Source organism: Podarcis filfolensis (genome assembly GCF_964270895.1).
Source record: "Podarcis filfolensis genome assembly, chromosome: 9".
Lineage (NCBI taxonomy): Eukaryota > Metazoa > Chordata > Lepidosauria > Squamata > Lacertidae > Podarcis > Podarcis filfolensis.
Genome location: NC_139610.1, coordinates 38,571,869 through 38,597,897, shown reverse-complemented (window position 1 = coordinate 38,597,897; position 26,029 = coordinate 38,571,869). Strand labels below are relative to the sequence as shown.

At 40.2% G+C, this 26,029-nt stretch overlaps 1 protein-coding gene across 1 annotated transcript in view; it reads left to right on the top strand.

Annotated features, from left to right (window-relative positions):
* FHDC1 (FH2 domain containing 1) overlaps positions 1 to 26,029 on the top strand; it is a 49,727-nt gene that overhangs the window by 3,555 nt on the left and 20,143 nt on the right. Inside the window, exons 2-4 of the mRNA XM_083631058.1 lie at positions 10,123 to 10,750; positions 20,633 to 20,694; positions 21,274 to 21,376. Of these exons, the coding sequence (XP_083487184.1) occupies positions 10,277 to 10,750; positions 20,633 to 20,694; positions 21,274 to 21,376 (639 nt within the window). The 5' untranslated portion in view covers positions 10,123 to 10,276. The remainder of the gene's footprint in view (positions 1 to 10,122; positions 10,751 to 20,632; positions 20,695 to 21,273; positions 21,377 to 26,029) is intronic.

Below are 26,029 nucleotides of genomic sequence, written 5' to 3'. Positions count from 1 at the left end.
GCCAGTAGATGCCAGCAGCAAAATCGCCAATAACATCCACACATCACTTTGCTTTCAGTAGTTGTGCTACCAGAAGTAATATTCACCTGGTTAGTGCAATATTGTGGTTTTCAGTAATGACAAACTGAAAACTGCCAGCAATGGATTTGCTTCTGAGCAATGGGGTATAATGTGAATTGATGGCAAGGAACAATTAGCATTAGCACTGCATGGAAAGATTCAGGGCCTTTCCATGGAAATAACATGGACTTTGTTCCCAGTTTAAATGTATAGGATTGGGCTATATCTTTTATTATGCTAAGCAAAACAGGCTTGTGTTTGTTTCTTTTTGGGAATGAGTGGAATTTCAAGTGCCATTCATTGAGCTCCTGCTAATGCATAACAGTAGTTGCTGCAGTATCTGTGGTTAGTTGCTCTCTTTACCCATTTTGTATGAATGATGTTATGTTACATTGGAGCAGTGAGTTGATTGAAAGGCTGTGGTATATGTGAAACTTTAGGCATCACAGTTCTGATATGGAAGCAGGTATTTTGAAGTCTATTCTGCACTCATTGCTTGTGGCAGGATCTCTGCCTTCTATGCTTGCTTTATATTGAATGCAGCTGAATATTGCTGAAGACCTTTTATTTTATTTTACAGATATTTTAATGGTAGCTCGTTTGTTTGGAAGAATATAAACAAATGGTGAAAAGGCAAATGTAGCTTATTTCTGGAGCAATCCCAATTTGTCTATGGATCCCTGGTGCTGATTACTATCAGACAGACCCACATGAATGAACAATTTGTAATTCATTGCCTAAACCTGGTGATGGTCTACTTGCTTTAGATGTAGACTGGAATTCTGTTCTCTCCCATTAGTCTTGTCTCTATGAAATAATAAAGTATAAATTGGTCTTACATATTCTAAGCAGCACCATTCCATTGCACAGTTGTCTTGTTCCTTTAGCACTTTTGGCATAATGTACTCAAAGGGATCTTGGCTGTGCACACAACATACATTTAAAGCAAATATTTTCCTTCAAAGAATGCAGGAAACTGTTGTGTGTGTGTCCCCAAAGCCACAGTTTCCAGGTTCCTCTGGGGAAAGTCATGTGCTTTAAATGTATGGATAGCTCAGTTGGTTAGAGTATGGTGCTGATAATGCTAAGGTTGTAGGATTGATCCCCAGCTGCACATTCCTGCATTGCAGGGGGGTTGGATTAGATGATCCTCAGGTTCCCTTCCAACTCTACAATTCTATGATTCTGTGATTCCACTCAGCCTTGTGTGTCACTTTTGCAGCAAGGTGTTCAAGTTCCCCTGGTGTGGTACCATCAGTACAGAGGTCCTTGGTCCCACTAAGGAAGAGGATGAGCAGAGAGGCTCTCCAAACATAGCAGAGCTAGCACACCACAGTTTTGAAGCATGTGAAGTGATACACGTTACCAACTGAAAGGTGCCCCCTTCCTCTCCAGAGTTTAGAATTACCTAACTGTGCCATTGTGCATCAGCTTTTACATTGCAAAGCAGCTCTGAGTATCTTTTTTGTGCAGAACACAGGTGTGTATATGCTATGTATGATGACGCTGTGAGAGCGAGCCTTGGGTATGCACATCCCCCTCCTGGCCGCCCAGCACTCACTCACACCCTTTAATGTAAAGCAGGGCCCTATGTGAGGCTCACTACCGCACCCCACCTGTGTAACCTGAACACCTGGGTTGTATGGGAACCAACCCTAAGACCTCTTAGAATTGAAACGCCAGTTCCTTTCAGACTGGTTGTTCAGGCTGTTATCCCACATGCAGCAAAGTGTGTGGCAATAGCCTCCAGTTTTACTCTTGTACTTGCTTACAGGGTAGGAGACACCTGCTGAAGCAAATTGAGCAATAGTTTTCCAGGCTGCTGTGTAGTTTGATAAGTCTCGTTTTCCTGAATCGCTGGGGGCTGTATGGTGAATTTGCCTTAAGGCAGACCTTGGGTAAAACAAGAGCATCAAAATAAAACCATATAATTCCTTCTCCAATTGTTGGGTTTCCGTGCTGTGCCACAATGAAGTACACCCTTGCCTAAAGCAGATACAACTGACACAACAGTTTGCGTGCATGTTTGTGTGTGTATATATATATATACACACACACCCTGCAATAAACAAAAATTGGATGTTTTATCTAAAGAGAACCTTCAGCAAGACTAAGAAACGTTCCTGTAACAAACCTGAATTGAACTGAAATATGATACTTCAAATATAGTTCTGGAAGCAAAATTATTGGGTTGTGCTGTTTTAATATTAAATTTTGTTCTCTGAAACATTTTACCAGGAGAAGCCTACCCAAATCTAAAATTGGCTACAGAATCTGGAATTGAAATACCAAAGTCAGATTTTCACCTGTGTCTGCTTAAATTCATTTTTATTATAAAGTCTAGGTTTCCTTGAAAATTCTGGCATTAGGTGGATTTGGCAACTGGACAGCTCAGTCGGTTAGAGCATGGTGCTGATGACACCCAGGTCGCAGGTTCGATCCCCATATGGGGCAACTGCATATTCCTGCATTGCAGAGGGTTGGACTAGATGATCCTCAAGGTCCCTTCCAACTCTACAATCCTATTATTCCCTATCCTATTCCAAAAAAAGCTGGAGTGGGTCAGAGATGTAAATGTGTCAAAGCAGCTTACAGTAAAAATTAAACCTATATTGGTGTCAATCTTAAAATAGAATAGGTTATGTCTTCTAGTCTTCTCCTCTGAGGATGGTCACACAATCCCTGAGGAAAAAGAAAGTAACATGTGAAATAGTGTTAGGCGTGTGACCATGGCAAATCCATATGTATGGGAGCTACTACCATTTGCTGTGCTTCTTGTCTGAATGGTGTGTCTTTGGTGGGGGAGATGGTGAAGCCCATCTGTGGATATCTTGCATGTGTGATTTCACTACTACCTTACCATTTCCAAAAACCTGGCAATTCTCTAGTTTTGCCAAGAAAAAAGGCTGCAATACTGCAGAAAGAACTTACTGCAAATTGTGCATGGTGTCCAAATAACCACTGAAAGCTCATGGTATGTAGATATCTTCTTTCTCACCTTGCTGTTTCTCAGCTCTTGTGGGGGCAGAGGAGCTTCAGAGAGAATTCTTTCACAATTGTATCATAAAATTATGTACATAGAAGGCAGTTTTCAATTCAGTTTGTAAAACTTGCATCAAAGTGATGTGTAGAATAGAATTATTAAACAAAGCAGTGGCTTCTCTTGCCACTTCCCAACGTCTTTGCCACTCTATGATGCTGCTCAGGAGGCGTGTTTTGTGTCTTCTCGTCTTGACTATAAAGGAATCTCCTTCCTCAGCCTCTTGCATCTATTCATTCTGCACATCAGTGCAGTATTAGGAATGTATTAATCACTTCCTTTTAGATCATCCATCACCTGCTTCCTTTACTGATGGACAGAGCAGAGAATAATTTGTAGCATTCATGCTTATCTTGCACATGAGAAGTAATTTGGGATTACTGGGCTTCTGTGAATGTTATGTATGTGTGTGATACATTTAGAATGGTTACTTATTAATGTACATATTGAAAGCTAGACAGTCTGGTGTGGAAGTTACCAGTAACTTCAATTCAGTCCTCCCTGTTGCAACAAAATGTCCTAAGTTAGATGTCTTTTTCTTAACCACTCTACGATTTTCTCAATTAAGTAGCATGTTGTCAAGCACCCCTGCTCTGTTTTTGAATGCATCAGTTGTAGATCAAAGAAGCCAGTCTTGGAACAATGGCAGTAATCTCATTTAAAAAGCAACATGATTCTTCAAAACATATTTTAGAGCTGATGGTTAAGTACTAGCACCCTTCAGCAATTGGGCACAAACCCATGCAAATTTGCAGTGACTGGGAATTGCATTAAAAAACAACAACATTGTGTGACTTGCAAAGAAAAAATGAGTCGCAGCCATGGAGAATAACCAGAATAAGGGAAAATATCCATTTCTGTCTTGAATAGCTTCTGAAGCCACTTGCCATGCCGGCAAATCCTTGATATATTTCATTATAATTATTGCATAATCTAAAGAATCAAACTCATTTTTTAAATATCCCAGCAATCCAAAATAAACCTCTGTTCTTATAGATGATCTTTGTCCAGGATGTATTTACCTTTAATCCAACATCTTCATTCTGTCTCCCCCACTCCCAGGAAGTTTTAGTAATCTTTCAGTAGTCCTGTAACAAAGAACTACATTGTTGTGCTAATGCAGAATAGTAATTGTGCTCTTTCTGCTGCAAGCTTTTTCTTCTCCAAGATTTGCTTGTGATCTTATTATCCTATGTCTGTTATGCACAGTTGAGTAAAACCCCTGCTAATATGCCTTTTTTCCCCCAGCATGGTTTTAATTTCACCGTATGCCTCAAACCCACTTCTTGGTCCTTGAAATCCATATTTCATCAGGTATTGAAGTTGAATTTTTAGATCTAACAAGTTACAGGATAAGGATCCTACTTCAGGTCTGTTAACTGGTTCCTGGTTACCATCAGTTTAGTAACTTGGCTCTGTGTACCTTTAGACACTGAAAAAAAGCCCACTGTTGTGCGTTCTTGCACAACATTGTTGTTGTTTATAAAAAAAATTATTAAAAGATTTATATACCTCTATTCATAAATATCAGACTAGGTTAGAAAAATAGCGCAAAAAAACCATACAATAAAACCCATATTAAAAAAGCTAAAATCAGGAATCCACTAACTATTGTGGAAAGATATCTTAAGTTTTCAGTATTTTATCCTAGTAGCTCATACTTGTGGAAGGAAGCACCATGTGCCAGTATAGTAAAATGTTTTTCCCCAAACTATCAAGGGGAAGAAACTGCTTTGATAAACTTACATTCCCCCCCCACTAATAAAATATTGTATGAGTGTAGTATAGTATAGTATAGTATAGTATAGTATAGTATAGTATAGTATAGTATAGTATAGTAAACTCTGCCACTGAGATGCAACCTAGCATATAGCAGACTTGATTTACAGATGGTGTTTTCATCTTTACGTTAACGTAAATTGCTTTGCCCTTGCTTTAATGATAAAATTAAATGTGATGTGGAAACACCAAGATAAGACTGGATAGAATTATGAATTTTGTTTGGACTGATTGGGACTGATTTGGACATTAACGCAGTAATAAGAAGATGATCTGAATCCCACTTTGGATCTTGAAGTATGGGTTCCCCCAACAAAATTTAAAAATTTGGCTTTGTAATTTGGAATTTATGTGATGTGATTTAATTTGATGTGATTGGCAAGTTAATAAAAATTATTTTTAATGATAAAATTAAATGATATAATTGGACACTAATAAAGAAAAGTATCACCATTCAATAGAATCATAGAAATGTAGAGTTGGAATGGACCACGAGGGTCATCTAGTCCAACCCCTTGCAATGCAGAAATATTTTTTGCCCAACATGGGGCTTGAACCCACAGCTCTCCGATTAAGTGTCTGATGCTCTACTGACTGAACTATTCCAATAGCTTTCTTCAAAGGAAAGGAGAAAGCATACAAGAAAAACTCTGTAGTGGTATTGTCAATCACTTAGAGACAGTCATAGCAAGCATTTGCTATATGCAGGGGGAAATGATCTAAACTATGGTTTGCATGTTTCTGAACATCTAGTAGACAGGTACCTGGATGCCCTGATGGCCACAACTGCATAGTTATGTGTCACACCATAATACTTACTATGGCACCAAAAACCTGCTGCATCAAGCATGAATGGGCCCTTATTCAGTTCACTTAGTCTCACAACAGCCATATAGATAATTACTACTCCCATTTTATGGAACTCAAAAACTGAGGCTAGGAGTGAGGTTCTTAGGTGACTTGTCCCAAGGTTATTCAACAAGTCTCATGCTCATCTAAGATTTAAACCTGTTCTGTGTCCAGTGCTATTGACTGCAGTGTTAGTTTTCCTTGCCTGTTTTTTTTTTTTAAGTTGTACCTTTCATGCATCTTTAAAACGTGGTTCATTGGATGTATCTGAAACCTATCTGGCCACTGGTGACACAAGAAAGGGCATTCTCTGTAGCAGTGGAATTCCTTCTCTGTGGAACCTAGTTTGTCCTTCTCAGTGACAACTTCCCAGTATCCACTGAAGACACAACTGGTCACTTGGGCTTGTGGGTAATGATAGAGATATTGAGCTTCAAAGTTAGTCTTTTTTTATTGCTGTGTTATGGAAATTGTTTTGGCTGATGGATATAGTTTAATACTCTTATTTTTAGAACTGGTTGTTTTATGTGTGTTTTGTCTATAAACCACCCTGGGATCCCATGGCAGGAAAGGCAGTTTAGAAATTAAGAATATGTGCCCTTTTTCTTCTATAACTGTGTCTGATATCCCATCTGCATGTTACTAAAATGAAAATATTTAGCAACTTTTGTATGTTTCTCCACACATGTTTAGGGAATGCAAGTAGGGTAATTGGTTGCTAAAATTTCTGTTCTTAGCAACTGCCTGGTTTGGCTTCCTTTCTACCAATTCTGCTACATTTGTTTTCTTGTGGGTTTTCCATTCACCTTTTTCTGTTCACTGTTTTCAAATGTTGTAGTGTTCCTGTAATGCAGTTCTGCTGTTTACCACATCCCTGGTTAAGCCCTCTTCCTTATCTGATTCTTTTGCTTCATCATTTGAATTAGATACGGTTTCACCGAAGCATTGGTAAAGACTGAGAATAAAGTAGTTGTTGTTTTAAAAAAAGAGAATGAATTTACACTTTAGGATGATTCAGATTTCAAAACCATAAAAGACTAAATTTAAAAATACGTATTTGCTTCCAATGCCGCCTTTACTTGCTGGATGACGGCAGTACAATTATATGGTTGTTGTCCCGGCTTTTAAAGTTCCCATTAAACTGGTATGAGGCAATCTGGACATACAGGTTTGCCTATGTAAATTCTTAGCTTTGCACATATGTTGAGTTTAAGGTACACATCTTCCTCTCCACGTGTGATCATTTATTTTACTGACTTTGCAGTAGCAGTCTAAGCACTGAAGTGTGTCCATGGAATTATTATTTTTTAAACCCAATGCTGCTGAGTTTCATTATGTAGTTTTGCCAACAGGTGTTGGGCTTCTCTCGAAATATATCAGGATTGCTTGGGTTTATCCAATATCCAGAATTTGGTCTTCAACAATTATATTAATTTTACAAAATTGTTAATACTCTTAGTGTGGGGTTTTTAAAGTTTAAGACCATGGCTTCTGCAATAAACTGCCTCTTACATTTAGAATGAAAAATATACTAGGAATTTCTAACTAGTTTATCATTTTAAATGCTCTTGTGCCCAGCAGTAAAGGGTTAGGTTGTCAAGCATGACAGAAGCGGCCTTCTCAGTGGAGGCACCACAGTTACAGAACTCTCTTCTGAATAATTGAAGTATACTGGACCCCACTATAGTGCAGGCTCTCTTTTCAATGGTCCATTTCCCCAAGGGTACAAATCGGGTGGCTAACCTGTGGCCGTCCAGACATTGTGATACTCCAACTTCCACCAGCACTCAGCTAGCATGCCCAATGGTAGGGAATGATGGGAAATGTAGTCCACCAACATCTATAGCACCACAAATTAACCACCTTAGTGTACATGGTTTATGTGATTCAGGGAAGCTTTCGCATAGATAGCAATGTGTACCATTCTGATGTGTCTTAAACAGTACATCTTGTGTACATTGCGTTGCGACAGCATGGCTCTGAAAAGTGCCATATAAATACTTTGAATGAATTAAAAATTAGTCCATTGTACAGAATCTCTATATTACATTTGGACAGTTTATTAGCATTTCCTTTTATTGCCATGGTGATAGAGGGGTAAGATCATTTTCTTTGTATACTTTGTTACATTTCAATTAAATAGCTAGTTTTAATCTTTATAATGGTAACTGGCTACACAATTAGGTGTTTTTTAATCTGTTTTATAATAGAGAACCATTTTCTAAGGCAGGAAAAATGGCATTTGGTTAAATATACGTTTCAGGTCCTGCTATGTATGTGGGCCGTGGTTCGGAAAGTCAGTGTGTGACTATGGCTGTGTACAGATTCTCCTTTAAAATCTGAATTTTAAAAATGAGGATTATAGTTGGTAAACACCTGACTCCAGAAAGTTGACAGTTCACAAGATTTCTTATTAATTTCTCAGAGTTTGAAAACTGTGGCTTCCTATATGTACATATCTTTCATAGGAAGCCTTGACTTCTGCACTCAGTTCAGGATAATTCTAAACTTGCTGTTCCATACAAATGTTACTCTGAACAAGGTGAAATGACTAAATTGCTAAACAATTCCAATGCAATTAAATGAATGTTTGGCGCATTGTTCTATTATTATTAGTCATCAAGTTCCCATGGCAAGCTTTTGTGGAGAGTCTTGAATGCTTAAGGATAACAATGTTAGATAGTACTATGCAATATGTAAAGTGTGCCTTCCTACTGTAGCTTGGCATCCATACTCGTGATATTAATGATATGAAAGAAATGTAAATGATAAGCAGTGATGATGAAGTGATGAGTCCAAGGTCTACAATTAACTTTTTGTTTTTAATGCAGTTATAACAAGGTTTTAAGTGTTGGTATGATGAGTTTGAGAAGACTACCTCAATATTTTTTTCATTAAGCTAGTGTAGATCTAGTTATCATAAAAGTTGCTATTAAGCGTTCGGATTACCTTTGTGTTGCATTTAAAACAAGGTAGCTGCATTTCAAGTGGAAATATGAAATAAAAGTGTTAGATAGTATCAAATTTTCACTCATTAGGTGAATGGAGATTTGTCTTAATTTTTGAAGTACAGGCTATAGCAATAATAATAAGAAGAAGAAGAAGAAGAGGAAGAAGAAGAAATTGTTTCTACCCCACCCATATGGTTGGGTTTCCCCAGCCACTCTTGGTGGCTTTCAACAGAACATTAAAAACAGAATAAAACTTCAAACATTAAAGACTTCCCTAAACAGGATTGCCTTGGATGTCTTCTAAAAGTCGGATAGTTGTTTATTCCCTTGACATCTGATGGGAGGGCATTCCACAGGGCAAGCGCCACTACCGAGAAGGCCCTCTGCCTGGTTCCCTGTAACTTTGCTTCTCGCAGTGAGGGAACTGCCAGAAAGCCCTCGAAGCTGGATCTTAGTGTCTGGGCTGAGCGATGGGGGTTGAGATACTCCTTCAGGTATACTGGGCCAAGGCCAAGGCTAAAATAAATTTTATATTTACTCAATTAATGGAATGAATAATAATAATACTTGTCCTTTTGCAAAGCTGTATATGTAATTAACATCCCATATTAGCTCAGTGATAGAGCATCTGCCTTGAATGCAAGAGGTCCCTGGTGCAGTCTCTGACATCTCCCGGTAGGGCTGGAAGAGCATCCCTGCCTGAAACTCTGGAGAGCAGTTGCCAGTCAGTGTAGACCAGGCACCCCCAAACTCAGCCCTCCAGATGTTTTGGGACTACAGTTCCCATCATCCCTGACCACTGGTCCTGTTAGCTAGGGATGGTGGGAGTTGTAGTCCCAAAACATCTGGAGGACTGAGTTTGGGGGTGCCTACTGTAGACAATACTGAGCTAGATAGATGGACTAATGGTCTGATTCAGTGTAAGGTAGTATCCTATGCTTTGAAAAATTAAGTAACAATGTCCTAACACTGGTTGCATAATAAACTTCTATGAGTATCCCTGTGGATTGTCATGGCTGTCTCCTTCATTAAGGTGCCGCCTTCATTTGTAGGGTCTTGATTTCATTGCTCAATTTTACCAAAGAGGCAAGGTCCTTTGGTGTTTCAACAGCACATTGACCCATTAGGAATGGAACTACTTCAGTAAAACCATGGACATCTCTCATGTGCATGACCTCCTCCTTTGGATCATAGTCTGTACACTCAAAGACTAAGCTAACAAGCCTTGGGCATGAAGGTTTAAAGCAATGGTCCTTGCCTCTGTTGTTTACAAACATGGAACTGGGGTGTCTCCTCGAGCCCAAGAGCCATAGGGTGGGGCTACTAATTGGTGTGTCTGGATTGGTCATCCTATTTGCACACAGCCTACAAATTGATGCTTCAGCCATGCTACTCAGCATATCCAGTCTAATTTTGTTTCTCTCTGCTATTATTTTGTTGCAGGTTTCTGAGAAATGACTGATTTCCTGCATTCCCCGTCGCTGATGGTAAATTAACAGTTCTGGTGTGCAGATAATAAGTTGCCGCTGTGTGTTTGGTGCTCCATGCACATCTGAGGAAGTAAGTCTCTCTCTCTCATAGAGAGAGAGGCTGTAAAATGCACGTTATGAATTGTGTCTCTTTGGTCAATGACAAAGAAAATGGAGCTATTTCAGTTGAAGCTGGATTAATGATTGGAGATACGACCGAACCAGAAGAACAACTGCCTCCAGCACCACCACCGCCGCCACCTCTACCATGTCCACCCGCAGAAGCTGGATTTTCTTCACTAGAAGTGGTGCCACCTCCTCCACCCCCTCCACCTCTAGCACTGAGCAGACCTCCACTGCCACAGCTGGTAAATGGGCATGGCCACCAGAGCAAGAAAAAGAGACTACGTAGCTTCTTCTGGAAAACTATACCTGAGGAACAAGTCCGTGGCAAAAACAATATCTGGACTATTGGTGCTAAACAGAATTATCAGATTGACACAAAGACAATGGAGGAGTTCTTTGGCCAGCAAGAAGAGACGCCACCCCGAGGTTCCAAAACCAAAACTTTAAGGAGGTCCTTTAAAGATACTAAACAAGAGGTAAGTGTGAGCGTACTTCCTCTTCGTTAAAGAAAATCTTATGTGTTGGAAGTTGCTATGGAACTTCTTGCCTTCGTTTCCCTTGCCCCCTGTTCTTGTGCTGTAACCTTGTTCCTATCAGGAAAAATGTTTGTTTATTAAATCTGTATACTACTCTTGATCTGTAGCTAGAGCCTAAATTTGTGTGTCGCTCAAAATTGATGGTTGAAGGTGTCTGTGGATCAAGATGCGTCATGCAATGAGATGGGGTTAATGTATTTGTATTTTGACATTGCCTGAAGTATTTAAGGATCGTTGGGACTTTGTATATTACTGTGCGGTTCAGGTACATCTGCTCTCATGAAAAGGGCAAGCCCCTAGCTCTCATGAAAAACTTGGACAGTGTCTAAAAACTTGTGCTGTCCAGAATTCCCACTAGTTTTTTATTCGTTAGAGCTTGAGTGGACTCTATGCTTTACTAACCAACCCAGTATTTGTTACCAGAACACACTCTCTTTACTGGGTAGAGGCTTGCCTGAAATGCTGCTCCTGCTCCTCAAAGTCCCAAAAGTTCAGAGCTGGAGTGCGCTGAGGCTCTTTGTTCCTTGGCGCCTCCACTATTCGAGCTCCAAGCTTCCAGCATCGGAAGGGAGAGGCAGAGGTGAACTGTCTTGCTGTGCCTCTGTGCAAACAGGTGCTCAGAGCTGGAAGGGAGAGGCAGAAGCTGGTTCTGCCTCTATGCCTGACTAGTGTTTAGGAGTCCTCATGCCTCCACCTCTTCATCCCAGCTGCCAGAGCTGAAGGTGGGAGGTAGAGGCTTGTAATGGATCTATGACAGCACCCAGTAAACCATTGGCCATAGTGAAGTGAAACCTCAGGCGGCACATGTTGGAGTGGTATTGCAGGAAGCTCCCCTGGCTGTTTCTCCAAAGTCTCCCCCCTAGCCATTCCTGTCTGTTGGTGGGTGGAGACTCTTTTTTTGCAACTTGGTCTGTTCTACCCCCTCTCCTGCCAAAAAAACCCACCCTATCCTGCGGTCTCAGGTACAGTGGAGGATATAATCTTGTCACTAGTGATGAAGTAAGATTCCAGCACCAGTCTATAGTTAGTTTCTCTACTGGGAAGGGGTGCTTTACCCATCTTGATTCATTTAATTTTTAAAATTTGAGGCAGTGTAAAATAGATAAACTAAAGCAGGTTTGTTTTATTGCATTATTTTGCGTGTAGCATTCACATTATTTGACGCAGAATACATGAGAGTGGTGGTATTTTTCTTAATGCATGGCTCTGTAGTCTGCAGCTCACTTCTTTTCTTCTGACTTTGAGGCAGTGGAAGTGACCCTAGTTCCTGGAGCAAGGAACCTTCCTGAGTCAGTATGGGCACACATGTTTCTGGTGTGCGTAAGGTCTTTGTCTTGGCTACTTGTTAGATCTGTTTGCACATAATTCACTTCTTCATTCAGGAAAATTGAGGTCTTGCTTAGTGCGTCAGATTATCCTCACCAGGGCCAGGGCCTTCTCAGTGATGGCGGAATGCTCTGTCCTATGAGACCAGGGCCCTGAAGAATTTAACTTCCTTCTGCAGGGCCTGTAAGACAAAGCTATTCCGCCTGGCTTTCAATTTGAACTTAACCTGATCTTTCATTCCCCTTCCTTCTCTCCCCTCCCCTTTTTATGAATACTACCTGTTCTGGGAACTCACAGCTAATTCTCCCCTGGTCTCCTTGCTGGCCCAAATAGGACTAATTTAGCCAGCTAGCCCTGGTGATCATCTAATGTTTATTGGATGGTTTTCCCCCCTAAATTGATTTTTGAATTCTGAATGTATTGTTATTCACATTTTATATTGTATTTTATGCTGTTTTTTGTTGCATCAATTAAGTGTTTTGAATTTGCTGTTAGCCGCCCTGAGCCCGGTTTTCTGAACCGGGAAGGGCGGGGTATAAATTAAAATATTATTATTATTATTATATGATCTGTACTAATGAGCTGGTGAATATTAAAGGGATAAGGAAGTTGGGCCACTAACTATGTACAGTAAAAAGAAGTAAAAGCAGTCTAAAACTTGGAAGTTGGGTACTGCATGCATGAAGGGCTTCCTTCAGCAAAGAAATATTTGTGTCAGAAGTGGCTTTCTTTTCAGGAAATGCTGTATAAAAATGGTGCATGGTGCCCTTACCCTCATAAAGTTAGTTGTTTGGATTGTAGCCAGAAGAGTTGGTAGGCAGCACATTTGCTGCCATGCATCCTAAAGTGTGTTAGGGTGTTAGGCTTGCAATCCTAAGCACACACATTAGTGAGTCGGCTCCTTTGAGCTCCGTGGACTTGCAATCCTAAGCATGTTTACTGAAAAGCATCACATGACAGGAACATGTTAGCTCTTCTTGAAAAATTAAAACCCATTTAACTTTTATCTCGTGGCAAATGCCTCTAAAATAACTTATGGGAGATTATTACAAATGTATAAGGAAGACTAAATCCATAAAACAACACTGCATTTTTGTGGAAATATCCTTGTGTAAATATTTTATCAAATTATGTGTTCCCGAAAAAATAATAATTTGATAACCTTGTGTATAACATAAGCAATTCCACTGCTTATTTATCATCCATGAGTGTATGTGCTATAAAGTGATCGTTCTCTTTTTATAATACGCTAATATGTTTGGGCTGTGCCTTTTGAAGCTTTTGCCTCTTAGCATTACTGTTGTGTTGAAAATGCAATCTAGACAGACTTTTGGAAAGCTGCTAATGTTAGGTTTTGCTAGGTTGGGTGTCTGTGTGGGGACGTCATCGTGTGGTTTGGGAAAAATGTCTAAGATAGTGTGCAAGCACAATTAGAAGAAAATAATAATGCAGTGTCTGGTAGAAATTCGCAGAAAAGACAAGTTCATGCATATAGAACTAAACAAGAAGCACCTGATAATTCTAGGAGCACATTTAGAAAAATCTGCTTGGAAACATCTTTCTGTCTGACTACAGATTGTTACAAGTTGGTAAAGGAGTTTGCATACTATGACTAAACACATACACATATTTTGTAAGATTGAAAGGGAGGGTAGCGAAGTGGGTGTATATACTTAAGTGTGTTAATCATAGCTGTGTGTACATTTGAAAAGTTACTTCAAGTTCTTGTCCACCTCCTGCAGAGAGGTTGCTACCTGTAGTTTTTTTGTTGATTTTAATAGCTGACTTCAAACCACTTTATTCCAGAGTGGTTCTATAAATGTTTAATGGTGTTGTCACATAGAAAATAGTCTGAGGTCTCAAAACAAGTTATTTCATTGCCATGGAAAAGCAATATATACATAAAAGGTAAATGTAAATGACCCCTGGATGGTTAAGTCCAGTCAAAGGCGACTATGGGGTGTGGAGTTCATCTCGCTTTCAGGCCAAGGGAGCCAGTGTTTGTCCACAGACAGCTTTCCGGGTCATGTGGCCAGCATGACTAAACCGCTTCTGGTGCAACGGAACACCATGATGGAAGCCAGAGCGCACAGAAATGCCATTAACCTTCCCGCCACAGCAGTACCTATTTATATACTTGCAATAGTGTGCTTTCGAACTGCTAGCTTGACAGAAGCTGGGACAGAGCAACAGGAGCTCACCTAGTCGCGTGGATGTGAACTGCCAACCTTCCAATCGGCAAGCCCAAGAGGCTCAGTGGTTTAGACCACAGCGTCACCCATGTCCTCCACCTTTATTAAGGTAAAGGTAAAGGTACCCCTGCCCGTACGGGCCAGTTTTGCCAGACTCTAGGGTTGTGCGCTCATCTCACTCTAGAGGCCGGGAGCCAGCGCTGTCCGCAGACACTTCCGGGTCACGTGGCCAGCGTGACAAGCTGCATCTGGCGAGCCAGCGCAGCACACGGAACGCCGTTTACCTTCCCGCTGGTAAGCGGTCCCTATTTATCTACTTGCACCCGGAGGTGCTTTCGAACTGCTAGGTTGGCAGGCGCTGGGACCGAGCAACGGGAGCGCACCCCGCCGCGGGGATTCGAACCACCGACCATGCGATCGGGAAGTCCTAGGTGCTGAGGTTTTACCCACAGCGCCACCCGCGTCCCCTCCTTTATTAGGAACCCCTTAAAAAATTAGATATTTTGCGTGAAACTGTTGGGTTAGATTAAACCCCTGCCAAGTAAAAATCAGCAGTGAAGACCAGGTTGTTCTATGGCAAAGGATGCAAAGTTGACCCATGGCACAGTGTAGCTTGCCCATCACTGTGCATCTGTAATATTTAACCAAACTATGGATTTGTATGAGTGCAGACAGAGGCTGGGGTAAAGACAGGTGTACCATTAATACTAGGGCTCCGGACTAATCCCGAATCGGGCCAAACTGGATTGATTCAGGATTTGCCACGGAGCAGGCTGAGGCAGTCTCTTGAATGCGCTGGGTTGAGTCCACCTGGAGTGATCTGGGGCTGTCATAGCAGGAGGGGCAATTGGGCATGCTTCTACCCGCCCCCAACTACATGTTCAAATAAAGTTTAAAACCCTGTTTAACATGTGGTTTGAAGGGGGATCACATATTTAATTAGGATGCATCGTAGGCATACCAACTTCCAGACACCAGTATACAATTATGATGGTAAACTAAAAGTCATTCCATGCTGTCTTCAGCATGTGGCGCAGGCATGTGTATGCCTGGTTCAGTGTGACTGGAAAGCAGCAGAAATTGATCGGAAGCTTTTGATTCCCACTACTGCGATCCTGAGAACAGGCCCCTAGAGAGCAATTGAACAGCTGAACCAGAAATGACTGAATGCTTTACAGCAGGCATAGGCAAACTCCGGCCCTATGCCTGCTTTCCAGTGTTGCCGTGATGAAAAAACATGGATCTGAGGCATATCTCCATATGATCCCTCATAATTTTTACAAGAGATTCTACCTATTAAACAGTAGGCCTCCCAGTATATGAGTTCTGTGATTTGGTGATGGTTTTCTTGTCACCCTATGTGAAAATCATGAAGATCCATGTGGATCTGTGCCTTGGATTGATGTCTTTGTGGCAAGCACCGGATCTGATTTTATTTATTTATTTTTTACTCTGCAGTCTACAAGCATTAACTTTATTTTGCTGGTGTTTTGGGGAAATCACACAAATTCAAGACAATCCAATTTAATTCCGCTGCATCTGATTTTTATCCAGATCTCGTGGAAATTGAAGAATGTGTGCACACACAACCACATATTGTGTATTTCTGTTTTGGACAAGTGACAAGGGAGGGGGAGGTGGAAGAATGAACCATAGGGACTAAAGTACTATGACACCTTTTCAAAATTCCAGATATGATCATGGGGCCCAAAAGAATGGTGACCCCGGTGAGAAAGGAATATACAAGTCTTTGTTGATGCCCCAATATTATTTCTTTATCTGTCTTGTGATTTTTATCTATGGCTCTAGAGCAGGGGTTATCAACCTGGTCCCTAACACCTACTAGTGGGCGTTTCAGGATTCTAGGTGGGCGGTCGGGGGTTCTACGGCACAAGCTGAATCCTCCTTCCATTGAGCGCTGGTGGGCTGTAAGGGAATTTTACCATCAAGAAAGATGCATTAGTGGACGGTAGGTATAAAAAGGTTGACTACCCCTGCTCTAGAGGGTTTTTGTTTGATTTCAGACTTGTTCATAAAGATGAATCCAAAATAGGCATGCAAGGGTCGAAGTGCTGTGAAATCTACTTTTTCAAAGTTGTGGAAAAAGCAGTTTTAAAGTGAATTGCCAAATGACAATTATTGGACTGTCATCTTGTGCCAGGTGAAAGAAATGGGAGATTTTTACTCAACTAGAGTATAATAGTAAATTATTCCCATGCAGATGAGGAAAACTGAGTGCTCTTCAAATATAAGTAGAATATAGGTGTATACATTCATCTACACCCTGTGTATGTGTATATGTACGTATACACACACTCTGTCCTAATGAATGGAGTGTAGTGTAGTGCTGAATGTGGATATTACTTTACATTGCTAGTGAGGAAGAAGGATATTAGTCAAAAGGGTTGAGGAAGGGGAGATGATTGGAAGAGAAGACATCTTGGAATTTCATTGCAAAATGCAGTGGTACCTCGAGTTACAAACGCCTCAGGTTACAAATGCTTCAGGTTACAAACTCCACTAACCTTGAAGAGTTACCTCGAGTTGAGAACTTTGCCCCAGGATGAGAACGGAAATCGTGTGCTGGCGGCGCAGCGGCAGCAAGAGGCCCCATTAGCGAAAGCTCGCCTCTAGTTAAGAACAGTTTCAGGTTAAGAACGGACCTCCAGAACGAATTAAGTTCGTAACGAGAAGTACCAGTGTGTTTCTCTTGTGCAGACGACAAACTTAAGACATTTTAAAAGACTAATGTGTGTTGGGGTAAATTATAATTCCAGATTTTTCTAGAAGAATACATAACTTTTATGCCGAATTGAAAAATCTATGTAGACTAAAGATGTTTGGGCTTGAAATAGCAGAATCTGGTCTTCTGTCCATAGATCTTTCCTTCAAAAGCCACTTTTTTCTACATTCAAATAACTCAATTATTTGACTGCCCTGTCTCTCCTTCCATTCATAAAATATGGGATAAAAGTGGGATTCACTTAATGAGTCTTGAAGAATATCAGGAGATATGATGCTTAATAAATCTATAAGCAGCTAGTTATCCAAAAAGAATGGAAATGGAACACCTCAGATAAAAGATGATGAAGAAAGAGCCTTTGAGCTCTGTTTCAAGACTGAGAAACATGATGAAAATTGTAGCTTGAGCTTTCAGTCCAATGCACGTGTCTTGCAAGTTTGGCTTCAAAGGCAGGGAAAGAACTAGTGTATTCACTTTCAGGTTGAATCAAGTTACAATCTGTTTAACATCTTTAATAGAAATGAGCTATCAACATTGCACTGAGTGCAATTTTAGTTTTTATCAAGTGTTTAATCTTGGTCATCTGTATGACTAAACTTTATATATGACTTCAGGTCAGGAGGCATGAGGTTGCAAAGATGCTCAAGTCTCAGGACTGTAGAGTAATGAAAATGTGGAAATATGCTGGCATACATTTTAAGTAAGAGCAGAGCCAAGCCCCAGAATGAGGTGATGGTTGTCAGGAATGCCAAACAGGATTTAGGAGTGATAAAAATGTGGCATTTACATGTAAAAGCACAGATGATAATTGCCATGTGCTGAGCAACACTTTAACAGGTTTTAACTTTTGTCCTTGCTTGTCTTCCTGAATTTTTGAGCACTTCCAAAGGGTGGGTGCTTATTAGTTCCTGAGGCTTCCTGCTAAATACAGTACTTGCTTGAAACATCTGAGGGCAAGTGTTCAAGAAAGCATGTTGCATGAATCAGTAAGCAAAAGGGAGAAATTTGTTGGTAGAGTGTGGAAAAAGTAATGCTTGCTGAACAGAGAGCTCTTTTCACCTTGCCTGTTGCATCCTCTTCAATATCTGACTGCACAGCTCACTGAGAGGGTCTGATAGGTAGGTGTTTGCAAAAGAGAGAATATGCCTCAAGTTAGTACCCACCCAAGGAGATGGTGTACTTTTATCTATTTCATGTGGTAACTTCAAAATTGATAGTATGATATGACCCCCCTGGGGGCTTATGTTTGCCCCTCCCTTTAACATAGTGATCTGGTATCTTTTAACACATCTTATAAAAATTATAAAGGATTCCCTTGCATCTAAATAGGGGTTTACCAGTTAGCCAATGAAATTGCTGTTCTAGGGGTCAATGAAAGTACATTCAGGAAAACATTTGAGAACAGATTAGATAGCAGATACAGCTTCTGTAATGATAGTTCAGGCTGTACTATATGCGTACGTTTTCACTTAACCATGTACTCCTTGCTTTGGCAAATATTCAGAAGGGGTTGTTCTTTATATAAGACTGGACTTGAAACATCTAATTTAAAAAATAAAACTTAGTATTCATGTTTTAGTTATAAACAGCATATTGTAACAAGTGGGGACTTTTGTAATGTTTGTACATTCTCAGATAAACACCAACAGTAATTTATCAGGAAACTTAGGGTCTTGTTATCAATAGTTACAGTGTTCAAAATTAGCAAGGTGCCGGGTGCATTTTGTACCCGACTATTGCCCACTTGCAACTAAGTGAAGATATCTGGGCGCCAGGATAGTGCCTGACATCTCCACCATCTGGAGGTACATGCCCAGGGATCAATGGATCTTGGCTATTTTCACTGCTTACTAAGAGTCAGAAACAATGCAACTTATCCTGTAACTACTTTCCAGACCATAGAGTCGTTTGGAAGAGAATTTTGATGTCACTTCTGTTATCAGTCAACATTATAGCATTGGAATGACTAACTGATAACTCTGACTTTGCATGAGTCAAACAACTGTATTTTGTGAGTAAAGGTAAAGTGACCCCTGACCATTAGGTCCAGTCGTGGACGACTCTGGGGTTGCGGCGCTCATCTTGCTTTATTGGCCAAGGAAGCTGGTGTACAGCTTCCGGGTCATGTGGCTAGCATGACTAAGCCGCTTCTGGCGAACCAGAGCAGTGCACAGAAACGCCGTTTACATTCCCACCAGAGCGGTACCTATTTATCTACTTGCACTTTGACATACTTTTGAACTGCTAGGTTGGCAGGAGCCGGGACCGAGAAACGGGAGCTCACCCTGTCACAGGGATTTGAGTACTACCACACAAAAACCACAATTCATATTTTCACCCCTGCTTCAGGGAATTGAACAAAACGGTATATTTTTAGTTTAGATTACCAAGTGTGGTATGTTATGCTATCCTAAGAGGAATTTAACTGAGGGCTGCTAGACTAGTCACTGTGTATGATGGAGCTATTCTTGTAAAAGACATTATGCTTTTGGATATCTGCCTTTTCTGGCCTACAGGTGACAGTTGTCATAAAGCAGTTTTCTGCTGCTAATGAACTGCATGGGGGTTAATTGGAGCAATGAAAGCCTAGTTACCAATGTAACGTTTTTACCTAATAACATAAGGTGGCATCATTCCAGGTAATTGTTTCTGGCTTTTTTAGATTCCAGTTTGGAATGTGGTGAAATACTGTGTCTGGAGTGTGCAAAATGGAAGCCACATACTTATTTGGGCTTTTAGCATTTGAAGACTAGCCACAGATTCAAATGGGTAGGCAGGTATATCAAAAGGAGTCAAGAAAACTTTAGAGGGTTAGGATAGTCTTCAGGTTTCATTTATATTGTATCTCTCCGCCCCCCGCCCCCCAGAGTCCTACTCGAGTGTAGGACAAGCTCCGGACAACATTTTCACCTTTGTTTCTTATCATTCATTTGTGCATGTGCAACTATGCACAGCAATGTTGGCTAACCCCTGACTGGGCTACAACTCCCACAAATCCTGATCGTTTGCAGGGGCTGATATAGTAATTATAGTATTATAGTATCAGTGCTAAGGTAGAATGAATTTTAGTTAGCATGAATGTGAAAACCGTGGATCCAATCTATTTTTTTTTTGTCAGATGGATATTAAACAAATAGCCCCATAAAGATGCAATGCTATTTTTAAAAAGCTTAAAGTGTATTATTTATGTTCTAAGGCAGCAGTACTTAAAGTCAGCTTCATTTTGTAGAGGTGATGATGTTTGACGTGTAACAGTATGAACTGTTAACAGTATTTTGCTGGATACATGCATTGTAAAGTTTGTACTATATAGGAAAAAAAGAGAGAAGTAATTTCTGGTTTACAGATAGTTGGCTCTAATGGCAATTTCATTCATGGTGTATGAATGTTTACACAGTATTTGGGATTATCTGCATATCACAGAAGAATTATCCTTGCATTTGCTATAGGATAGAACTTTCTTCTGCTTTTCCATGCCAGGAAATGTAAGCAAAGTAATCCAGCATTATTAAAACATTCTGTTTGAACAAGCCTTTTAATGCATCACTCTCTTTTTTTCAGATTAATATTTTGGATGCCAAAAGAAGTATGAATATTGGGATCTTCCTTAAGCAGTTTAAAAAGTAAGATGTTACATGACTATTGAAACTGTCAGACATGGTGATAAAAATATGGTAGAAAATGAGAAATACCTCACCATAAGTAATATAGCTACAAGCCCAATCTAACTAAAAAATTGGGTACAGATGTGTCAACTTTACTTGTACTGTATTTTCCTTATACATGTGCTAATCTTACTGTAAAGTTGAGCAGTCTGTAGTTAGATACTTGATTTTCAGTTGAGCTCAGTGTTTCTCTTCAAGGATTGAAACCCATTATAGTTTGAAAATTAATGTTTTATTTTTCTAAAGTCATTTATTTTATGTGTGAAAAAGGCAAAGAGTAAGAATTGTGGGTTGCATTGGCATTAATGCATTATTGTTCTAGACAGTTGTATTCATTTCAGTGGAACCTGCAATGAGGACACATTTGAATACCATGCATGGCCACTGAAAGTTGTATAGCAATGAAGCTGTCATAGCATATAAAGCAAAAATAGCTTGGTTGTGTTCTTGAACATGCAAGAAATCTAATGTTCTATCCTATGGAAATGCAAACTTCCTAGATCAAACTGTATGTCTTTGTTATATTTCCCCACCAAGATCAGTTGAATCCATAATTGAAGATCTCCACTCGGGAAGAAGTGATCTCTATGGTTCTGAGATACTACGTGAACTCATCAAGTTATTGCCAGAAACAGAAGAGGTAAGAGGAGGATTGTGTCAAAAAAACTTCTGTAAATTGAACAGACACTATTAGCTACATGTTCTTGAGATGAGAAAGATATGACTTTTGGGGGGGGGGTGTTCTAACTGGCCAAGATAGTGAGTCAAATCCAGACTTGATCCTGTATGGATGGAAGGGTTTCTTTCATTGGTTCTGGGAGCTAAGATCCCGCAAAAGTTTCTTATTCCATCTGCAGCCCAAGTACCACCTCAAACAATGTTCTAGGGGGTCCCCAAAACTCCCAGGGGCAGTATTTCAGGGAGCACTGGTGGCTGTGGAGAGCAGGAGGGATAATAAATAAATAAATAAATAAATAAATAAATAAATAAATTGCCCTGACCCCTTTCTTCAGCAGCGGTGGAACTCTGCTGAACTCAGGTCAGGATTAAACCAAAAATATAATCCTTATGCTGTGACTTGCTGACTAATGTCACAAAACCTGACATTACAGCAGCCTTAAAGCAATGTTAAATTTGAGCAAATGTTGTTTAGGAGGATGCTAAAGCTATATCTTGTAAAGGTGGTGTTATGGAACCGTCAGTATACATTAGGGATCTTAATTACTCCTTTCCTGTTGTGCTCTTGAGCATTTTTTGAAAACATTTTTTGTTACGTATTCAGATTGTATAAGTGATGAAACAGTGCTGATGGACAAGGAAAGACAACCCTAAGGAGTAGGAAGGCAATAGCCAGTAACAGAATAGGCCAGAAAATTCTTTCTGGGGGGGGGGACTGGATTGGGTGGAGGAACTAAAAGGAAGAATGGAAATTTGAAGCACAGTAATAGAGAAGTTGTTCCAGGCATAAGAGCAGCATGATTGAGAGAAGGTGTTTTATGTGCTAACAAAAAGAGAGAGAAAATAAATAGATTATTGGGGACTGGAGAGTAAAAAAGTCCATTTAACTATAAGAACAGAAGTTTGTAGATACTGAGCATTTCATGGAAAACCAACTCTGACATCCAGGACCACCACAGAATGTTCATGTGGAATTGCTCCTTGGCACCTTCATACAGAATCTCTTTTCGGATGGAGGACTATGTCATATACTTCCCTGAATATATAAACTGGCTTGCAGATGTTATCACTAAAGGGAAAGGTGGCTTTAGCAGAGACCAGTGTTGAGGCCCAGGATGACCCAGTCATGAAGGAGTGTCCCAACAGTAGATACAAACAGGGAAAAATGACTTCTGGTTCCTCCCCCCCCCCATATCTAAAAGAAGTTGTAAGACATCTCCTCCTCCAGCTTGTGTATAAGCAGAGAAGGAAGGAACAAAGATGAAGACATGGCAAAGGTTGCATATTTAGGAACAAAGGGAAATGGGTTTCTCTAATGGTGGTTCCAAAGGAATAGGATGTGTGTATGTGTTTGGTGTGTTTTTTTTTGGAGGGGAGGGAAGGTGAGCAATGATTTCTGCATTCAGTCTCAGATGCAAGAGAAGGGAGAAACATGTATGTGCACATGTGTGAGCACAGGCACAAAGTTCTGGGTCTGAAAAGTATGGAATGTCAAGGGTAGCCTTGGGAGTCTTCTAAGGAAAGTATAGCTGATTCCATGAGCACGTGAGTTCCCAGGAATGAGAAGAGTGACAGTAAGCATTGTTAAAGACGAAGAGCTGCCAAATGAGATGACTTTACACAGATGGACTGGGAAAGAAGAGAGGGTGGTGTGCAAAGCCAGAGGAAGTGAGGGAATAGTAGTATTGCAATTAGGGTTGTGTTCAAGTGTATGCCATATCATGGATGCTTTTGGTATAACTCAACATCAGCATGCTTCGACTTGCACAGTTTTACTGCTACGGTGTAGAAGTAATTAAAATAGTCGCACTTTGCAACATTTTGCTGGATTGCAAGCTAGCTCTTTATTGAAGTGTTAGCTTGAAGATCTGAGCAAGCTAAGAAGCTAGCATGTTAATCCCCAAAATATTGCAGTTAAAACAAAACAAAATAAATAAAATAAAATAAAATTCCTTCCAGTATCACCTTAGAGACCAACTAAGTTAGTTATTGGTCTGAGCTTTCGTGTGCATGCACACTTGCTGCTGGAAGGATTTTTTTTTCCATTATTTTTTTTTGCTTCGACTACGGCAGACCAACACAGCTACCTACCTGTAACTGTTGCACTTAAGGCAGCATTTTAACTACCCATATACCCAGTGTACTGTATGCTACAATTCTTTAGCCATTGTATTTGCTACTGGGTGTATAATAAAAAACATTCTGGCTTTTATTACGAGTTCAGAAAGTAAACAGAATTCAGAAGGCGGCAGCAGTCACGCTACAGGAGCCTCTTGCATAGCTCCCTGGACACACACAGAAGTCCACAAATGTTGTGCCCCTTTCCTAAGTTCTCAGAAGACAGAAGGGCTCAGGATAGGAGTAGAGTCTCATCTCTGACCACGCTGTGTTTTGGAGCTGCTCAGAATGTTTCTATAAAGTGCAGCATGGAGACTGCAAAACTTCCCCCTACAAGCTTAGGTTCAGGAAAGAGGCAGGGCCTTTTGAAGCTCAGGAAGTTGAAGATGAGGGCAGGGATGATTGCCAGAGGAAGGACGGACAGTTTCCATGGTGACTAAATTTATGGACTCCTGTTTACACCGTTTCGCTTAGTTTACATTGTTAAAGAATTCAACTTTCATTGATCTGAATCAATGAACAATGTATCACCCTGTTTACAGGTCCCAGCCCTTGAAATATTTCCTTTGCATAGTGTTCCCTGCCAAAGTATCTATCTATCCATCAGTAGCAAATGGCTCATTAGGAAGCAATAGGCTACTGAAGTTCTTCTCTCGAGCAGTTATTCCTTATTGTACCTGCTCAGCTAGAAAGTGCATATTTCTTATTTGTCAGAGGCTTGTGACATTTGGAGCAAAGTTCTTAAGCAATGTTCAATCGTTGGGTTGTCTTTTAAAAAGATGTACGAAAACTGAAATGCAAATAGGTTGGGGGAAGGAAAAATAGAAATCAAGCATGAAGATAGAGAAGTGACAAGTGGCTTGTGTTGTGTTAAATAATACATCATTTACTTTGTAATATTTTTTCGAGGGGGAATGAAATATTCACACCAGTTGCATTGTTGTATACGCAAAATAACACCAAATCATGAATGTGCAAAACTGTTTTTGGGCCAAATCTGTACTTAATAGCATAGAAATACCTTCCCTGTAGCAAGATCTACTGTATGCAAAAACTATATAGGTAGGACTTGCTTCATTCTTTTTCATTCAGTTGCTGCCCACCTCCCAGGCTGACAACTGATAATATATGTGATGTCCAACTCATAATTCTTATACTAAGGAAATGGGTTCCATTCATCTCTTTAGAAGAGTTCCAGTCTCTTAAATGGGTGGTGGACATTGCATATTTTCAAAGATCCCGTTCATAAACCACCCTTGTTTTATAGATTGCCACCAGATAGATTCTTCTCTGCATTTGGATATTTGCGTTATCTGTTTCCATACCAATGTCCATAGTCTCAGTGGAGGGGGAAACAGCAGGAATCCAAACAACCCATGTGAGCAGCATCACTGTGTTACTGACCTTGTGAGGGAGCCAGACATTTAAGTCTATAAAAATAATGGTAATTGAACAAAGGGAAGCTTTGCTCCAATGTTCTCCATGTTTTAAAACAGGCTTGGTCAAACTTGGCCCTCCAGCTGTTTTGGGAATACAACTCCCACCATCCCTAGCTAACAGGACTAGTAGTCAGGGGATGATGGGAATTGTAGTCCCAAAACATCTGGAGAGCCAAGTTTGGCCATGCCTGTTTTAAAACATTTGGATATAGATAGGATTTGTTTAAGTAGCTCTTGGGCACATCCCAGATCTAAAAACAAACATTGGGGCTCAGTTTTTGAATGTGTACAATACAGAGGGTCTTTGAACATGTGCAGAATGCTTTTGCCTTCACAATACCTAATCACACCAATGTATCTCCACCCCGCCCCCTTGTCCCGTTACAAATCTGGGATTTAGTTTATGGATCCATACAGTAAAGGGTGCAACTTCTTGCCATGAAGTTGCCATGAAATCAGAACCAGGTGTGCAAAAGGGTGAGGGTACGATGGGATGATAAAAGCTGTTCACCTCCATTTCTGCCTAAACAAGCCTATTAACTTCACGCCTTATGAAATATGCCTGCCCTGATAAAGCATAGCCAGTTAACGTTGCATTTGTATTTTGCCTACCCTTGTCTTCAGCGTGGGTGCCTTTTTTAAAAAGTACTTTATGAGTACTGAAGCCATCTGTACACCCACAGCTTCCACAATCAGTGTCTATGCAGGATTCAAGGAGCACTAAACAAATACATAACAGATATTACGATCATTAATTTGCATACTAAGTAGGAGTGCTTCAAATATCTTTGCAGCAAAGCCATTATTAACTTTTTAAAGAGGTTTTTAAAATTCTTACAGGTTTGCTTTAGGTGTTGCAAGTTTAGAAGTATGTAAAAGTTTGATTTTAATTTTTTTTAAGTAAACTATTTTCCTCTTCATGTTCTATTAATCTACCCACAAATTGTAAAGTATGTAGGCTCACGGTTTCCAAAAGTAATGTAGATACCATATCCTTGTCTGAGTAAAGGCCAAGAATGTGTGAAATTGTCCCCCTAAAGGAGAAAGGGAGGGAGGCA